Genomic DNA, 6,149 nt, shown 5'->3' with positions numbered 1-6,149 from the left:
CTTGAATCTGAAATCGAGTTCATACAAGAAATCGAGCTTTGAATAATAGAAAATAAAGGGAAAGAAGATTACCGAAGAAGATCGTCTGAAAAAACATTATTTGCTGGAGAAGATGATCAAAGACTCGTCGGAGAACATGACCGGCTGGAGATGCAAAGACCGTTGGAAACCGGCTAAATCCACACCAACTGGTCATAAGGGTAAACTATGGACAAAAAACAAGTTTAATGCGTAAATATGGGGGTAAAATATCAGGGACAAAATATATACAAAACAAAAAATACATTACTCTTTTAAGTCATTATCTCTACTTATTAATTAAAAATTTATCACCTAATTACCACCTTCGGATTTTTAAATGCCTTTTGAACCCTATAACATAATGTAAATTTTTTGTAACATGTGAGAAGTTTTTTTTTTTTTTTTTTCGGAAAAAACTTATGAATTAGTAGAAGATTACTTATCGGATAAATGAAACAAAACGAACAAGTGGGAGAGTTATTTATTTATTTTATTTTATTTATTATGTTTAGGTTTAAAATATTTTACATAATTAAATTGTATTTTTCTTATTGAAAAACACAAGTTAAACATAGAAAATAGAATATTAGTGTTGGTCAAAGTAAAAAAGAAAACAAAGACGCCGTCAAAGTCGTGTTGGTCAGGGCAAGGTCGGTCATTATCCCATATATCCGGCCGTCAACATCCGCCGCTTCAGCCTTGCAGACGCACACGCAGGTGATTAACGTATCATTTAATTTTCCTTTTCTTCGGACTTCAATCTCCCTGAAACTTCCAACATTTATCCCGCAGACGATCGGTGAAGAACTGCATCATCCCCACTGCACTTGAAGAGCAAGATCAATTGCAACTGCAACAGTAAAGGGAGACCCCGATCGGATCCATCACAATTGCAGGCACTAGTCCTCAATTTGTCAAGTAAATGGCTTCCACGAATGGCATGGTCCCCATAACCCGGGCTTTTCTTTCCTCTTACTACGATAAATATCCATTTTCTCCGATTGTGTCTGACGTCTCTCGTCTTTCCGACGAGCTTCACAACATGTCCAACGATCTCCATAAGGATTCTCCTCCACTCCCTGAAGGTAATAATCGTTTATCACTTTATTGTAGTTGTTATTCCCCCTTTAGTGAAAATGGAGCCAATTTCCGCGAATTACCTTTCTGGGTACCTTTATTTGCTAGGTTTTTCTTAGGGAATGCTTTTGATTTCGTCTTTTGAATAGGTGTAATGGGTTTGATATATAGATGATCCTGGGGGATGCCTGTCATACATCATACATGACCTTCTTATTGGTTGTGGTGTTCTTGGTGACACCAAGAATCCACCTTTTCTACTGTATAAGTTATGCTGCAAACTCGTGGAGTGATCATGATGTTCCTGGAAACAATTTCTAAGTTACCATTCAAATTTCTATTGTGGGGGCGAATGCCTATTTATACTTCATTTGTTCTTGTCTTGAATCTTGATTGAAGGATTAGACATTCTTTGAGAATCTTTCTTTTCAAGAGGCATAGTGAACATGTAGGGGAAAGATTATTGGTTTAGACTATGTCTCCATGTTGTTGTAGTTTTCCTTTTTATTACTTATAAATTGATATGTTTCAGGGGAAAAATTATTGGTTCAAGAAGCAGAGTCCCAACCACCACACAAACTGGATGAGAACATGTGGAAGAATCGGGAACACATTGAAGAAATTCTTTTCTTGCTTCAAAGCTCTCATTGGCCAAAATCTGTGAGATACTAATTCTTTTATTTATTTATTTGCAAATCCCATCTCACCTTTTAGCTTTTGTATTTTTGTTGCTATTGGCAGCTTCAAAAACAGTCTACACCAGAAGACATTGAACTTGCTCAAGTTCTTAAACAACTAAACAATAAATTTGAAGTTGCATTAGAGCTTGTGGAATCCTTCCAAACAAAAAATTCTAATAATGTGTTCAACACAGGTTAGTTTAAGGATTGATAAGATATATGATACTGAAATTGAAAACATATGTTGATGTGTAATGTATGCAGTTATGAGCTACATGCCACAAGATTTCAGAGGCACATTAATCAGACAACAAAGAGAAAGGTCTGAAAGAAATAAGCAAGCAGAAGTTGATGCTTTAGTAAATTCAGGTGGGACTATACGTGACCGATATGCCCTTCTTTGGAATCAACAAATGGAAAGGTAATAAACTAATAAATAATAATATTCCTTTTTTTTTTTTTTCATAATCCATGTTTTTTATGTCTTCATTACTAATTACTTTTTTTATTATTATCCAGGAGAAGACAGTTATCTCAGCTTGGATCTGCAACAGGTGTATACAAGACTCTTGTGAAATATCTAGTGGGAGTGCCACAGGTATATCAATATTTTATATGTTTTTTTCATTTTATATTTCCTAGATTTTGAAATTATGTTTTTTTTTTGTTGTTGTAAGATAGTTTTGAGTCTTTTAAGGTTTTTTAGGTGTCATAATGAGCTAAATTACTTCACTTGCTGCAGGTTTTACTGGATTTTATCCGACAATTAAACGATGATCAAGGGTATATATATATATATATATTTTTTTTTCTTCCAAGAATAGTCAACCATGCATTGACCAGGTCAAAGACCAAAGTCAACTGGAAAAAAATTACAATTTTTTGTATCGAATGCCCTCAATAGTCCTAAAGAAAGCTTGTGTAGTCCAGTTTCCAGTCCTGTCATGTGTAACAAAAGACATGAATGCCCTCATATCCTCATTTGTGCAAAAGACGTAAATGCCCTCATTTTGTTTTACACTAGGCCCATGGAGGAGCAACGACATCGTTATGGGCCCCCTCTGTATTCCCTGACAAAAATGGTGCTCAATATTCGCCTTTTTCTTTCATTGTCATGGTGGCGATTTGAAGATATTAAGCTGTGAGCATATATCATAAATTCTTTCCATTTTGTTTTTTATTTATAATATGATAAAAGTCCCATTTAGTTTTATATTTTTTCTGGTTTCTTGAGCAGTGAAAAGCATCAAATATCCATCTTGGAAGAAGCAGTTCAAGTCTATGTTTCTGAGTTGGAAAGATTTCTGAAATTCATTGGGTATTGATTTTTCTCATATTTCATTATATATCATAAATAGTTCCTTTTTTTATATATATGAATGAATCAATAGTAACATTATATCTTTAAGTGAAGTGTAAATTTGCCTATATTCACAGGGAGGTCTTTGCAAATTCACCTTTCTTTCTTACAGCTGAAGAAGCTGGTGCAATAGATGGAATGTAAATTCATCTCCCTTTAATCTTTATATACATATATACAATTATATACAATTATACATATAGTCATATACATATATGTGTATATAATATATAACTCAATCTGATTTCTGCAGTAAAAATGATGGATATAGTGAAACTGCTGTTGCTGCTGGAAGAACTCATGAGGTAGTTTACTTTTCCCAATATGCAATGAGTAATGTTATTATTATACTCTTAATATTAATATTAATATTATTATTATTATTATTATTATTATTATTGTGTGCTTTCCTTTTAGGTTTCATTGATGGTGGACTCAGTAAATTCATACATTGCTTGGGATTTCTCCATACTGCAAGGGAAAATAAGCACGGTAATCATGAATTTATTTGGATGTTACAAAACAATCCTTGGACTTTTTGTAAATTACGCAAACAGTCCCTGTACTTTCACTTCTTTCATAACGGGCCCAAACTTTTTTGGAAGTTGTGGAATGACCTTTTGTGTAAATTCTCAAGTTGCTCAAATTCTTTAAAACTAAGAAATCTTTAAGGAAAAAGGTCAAATGTTGGAAAAAAATGTCTTTCTGTGGATATGATATGATAATGTAGAAAGTATATCTATCTTGTTACAGGACATTGGGTTTTGTGTGGAGCACACAAGTTCTTCTGGACAGAAAACAGTAAGTTGATGTTTTATAATTTTTTATTTTTCTCATTATGTAATGTCTAAATAAATAATGTTTAAAATTTTTTGGAGAAAAGAAACACTTTATATATATATATATATATATATATATATATATATATATATATATATATATATATATATATATATATATAACTTACTGGATTAAGTCATTCTTTGTGTGTTTGTTTTCATATAGCTTATCTTGCCCTACAGGCGATACGAGTCTAACCAAGTAAGTAAACATCTTCCTGCAAGTTTTCTAATTTCCATTTAAACCAAAAGTAAATTCATAGGGTAGAAATGTCTTTTTGCAGGGTAATTTCTGCACAGTCATGGCTGGCAACTACACACTTGTATGGGACAATTCGTATTCAACCTTTTTCAAGAAGGTTGGTTGTTTGTTTGATTCTTTTGAAAATGACTTCATGGAACATTTTTTCTCTTGTGTGCTCAAAAGACATGAATACCCTTATCATTGTTATCATCTATAATGTAGTTAATGTTGTTGGATATGTAAAAACAGGCTCTTCGCTACAAAGTGGATTGTATTCCACCTGTTGTAGAACCAGGGCCCTCAATTGGATTGGAAGCTGAAGAGAGGGGATAATTTGATGTGTAAACTTTTTAACTATGTTATTAATGATTTATCCTTGTAAAAATCGTTGTTTCATTGCACTCTTGAGCCTTAAATTTGTAGTAGATGTTTGTAAAGTTATAAAAATTGTAAACAATATGAGTTTGTGTAAGCAATCATGAAGTTTGAACATTGTTACTTGCTTGGACCGGATTAAACTGAACTGGATTGAATTGCTATGAAAGCCTAAGTGTCACGTTATATTGGACCGAACTAGATAGGATTTTTTAAGTATATTTTTGACAATGAGGATGTGGAGGATGTTATTGTCTTTTGCACATCCGAACTTATTGTTTCATCTTTTTAGGTAGTCTTATTGACATGTCTTGATTCCTGTCTATGTCCAAGGTACCTCAAAAGGGCTATGGTAAAGGATAGTGACAAAATGGATGAGAAGGGTATTATATAAAGAATTTGCGAAGGGAATATTCTAAACATCCTACTATACATGAAATACCATTTCACATTATCATAACATCATATTCGGAATTCATCTTTATTATTCATAAAATTTTTGAAAGTTCAATGACAAGTTTGCAAGGTGTTTTCGGATGATGATTGTTCATTGCAACACAGATTGTTGCTTATGGTTTTTGCAAAAGTGGATATTCGAGAAAGGTGGTAAAAAACACCCTAGGTATGTCGCATGGAAGGTCAAAGAGCACAGTGAATCATGGTGGTGGAGCGAGGAAAAGTCAAGGCAATATTATGTTGTGAGGATGAAGATAGAGAAAGGGAAAATTAAATATACAAAGAGGCCAAGCGTGAAGCAAAGAAAAGTGTGGCTAAAACAAAACGACTTGGCATATGAAGAAATGTACAAGAGTAAGAGTTAAAAGAATGAGAAAATGGCATCTACAAGCTTCAAAATCCACACACACACACACACACACACAGACACACACACACACACAGAGAGAGAGAGAGAGAGAGAGAGAGAGAGAGAGAGAGAGAGAGAGAGAGAGAGAGAGAGAGAGAGAGAGAGAGAGAGACGGTATATTAAGGATGACAATGGTCTTGTTTAACTTAAAAAAAGATATTAAAGACATGGGGTAATTACTTTTTTTCTTTATTTAATGACTATTACTATGCTAGTTAGTGATAGGATTGTTAAAGGCATTCTTGGGTGATGATGGACACCCAATAGGTCCTCCCACATGAAGATCGAGACTGAGGAAGTGAAGAAGACATTAAGGAAAATGGGGTGGGATAAAGCCATTCCTTGGGACCATATTCCTATTGTTATTTGGTTATGCCTAAGGGAGGAGGGAGTACATTGGTTGGTGATCCTCTTTAACTTTAGAGTCGGGCAAGATGCTAGAGGAGTATATATCTAGTATTATTATAACACTCTATAAGAACAAAGATGACGCACAAAATTGTGGCAACTATAGAGGAATTAAACTGCTTAGTCACACCATTAAGTTATAGGAAAAGGGTGCTAGAAGCTAGGTTCAAGCAGGAAACAGTGATACTGGAAAATCAATTTTGGTTCATGCATGGGAGGTCTACCATTGAGGCGATCCACTTACTAAGACGTCTTATGGAGAAATATCAAGAAATAAATA

General features: G+C 33.8%; 1 protein-coding gene across 2 annotated transcripts; it reads left to right on the top strand.

Moving 5' to 3' along the window:
• Window positions 1-622: 622 nt before the first annotated feature.
• On the top strand, window positions 623-4,713 carry LOC145133279 (uncharacterized). Of its 2 annotated transcripts, XM_079068220.1 has the most exons (16): window positions 623-738; window positions 814-1,106; window positions 1,631-1,758; window positions 1,840-1,972; window positions 2,043-2,199; window positions 2,298-2,376; window positions 2,521-2,561; window positions 2,803-2,919; window positions 3,016-3,096; window positions 3,216-3,278; window positions 3,392-3,443; window positions 3,556-3,630; window positions 3,892-3,939; window positions 4,144-4,179; window positions 4,262-4,336; window positions 4,471-4,713. In XM_079068220.1, exons 2-16 carry the CDS (start codon window positions 944-946, stop codon window positions 4,552-4,554), a joined length of 1,332 nt encoding a protein of 443 aa, XP_078924346.1. In that variant the 5' UTR covers window positions 623-738; window positions 814-943; the 3' UTR covers window positions 4,555-4,713. The 2 variants fall into 2 exon arrangements, with proteins under 2 accessions (XP_078924346.1, XP_078924345.1); XM_079068219.1 differs by lacking the exon at window positions 623-738 and having other exon boundaries at window positions 745-1,106.
• The last annotated feature ends 1,436 nt before the right edge of the window (window positions 4,714-6,149 follow it).

Source organism: Lactuca virosa, chromosome 8 (genome assembly GCF_052849685.1).
Source record: "Lactuca virosa cultivar CGN04683 chromosome 8, Lactuca_virosa_CGN04683_v6, whole genome shotgun sequence".
In the NCBI taxonomy this organism is placed as follows: domain Eukaryota; kingdom Viridiplantae; phylum Streptophyta; class Magnoliopsida; order Asterales; family Asteraceae; genus Lactuca; species Lactuca virosa.
The sequence above is the reverse complement of the archived record's forward strand: the minus strand, read 5'-3'. Positions and strand labels throughout refer to the sequence as shown.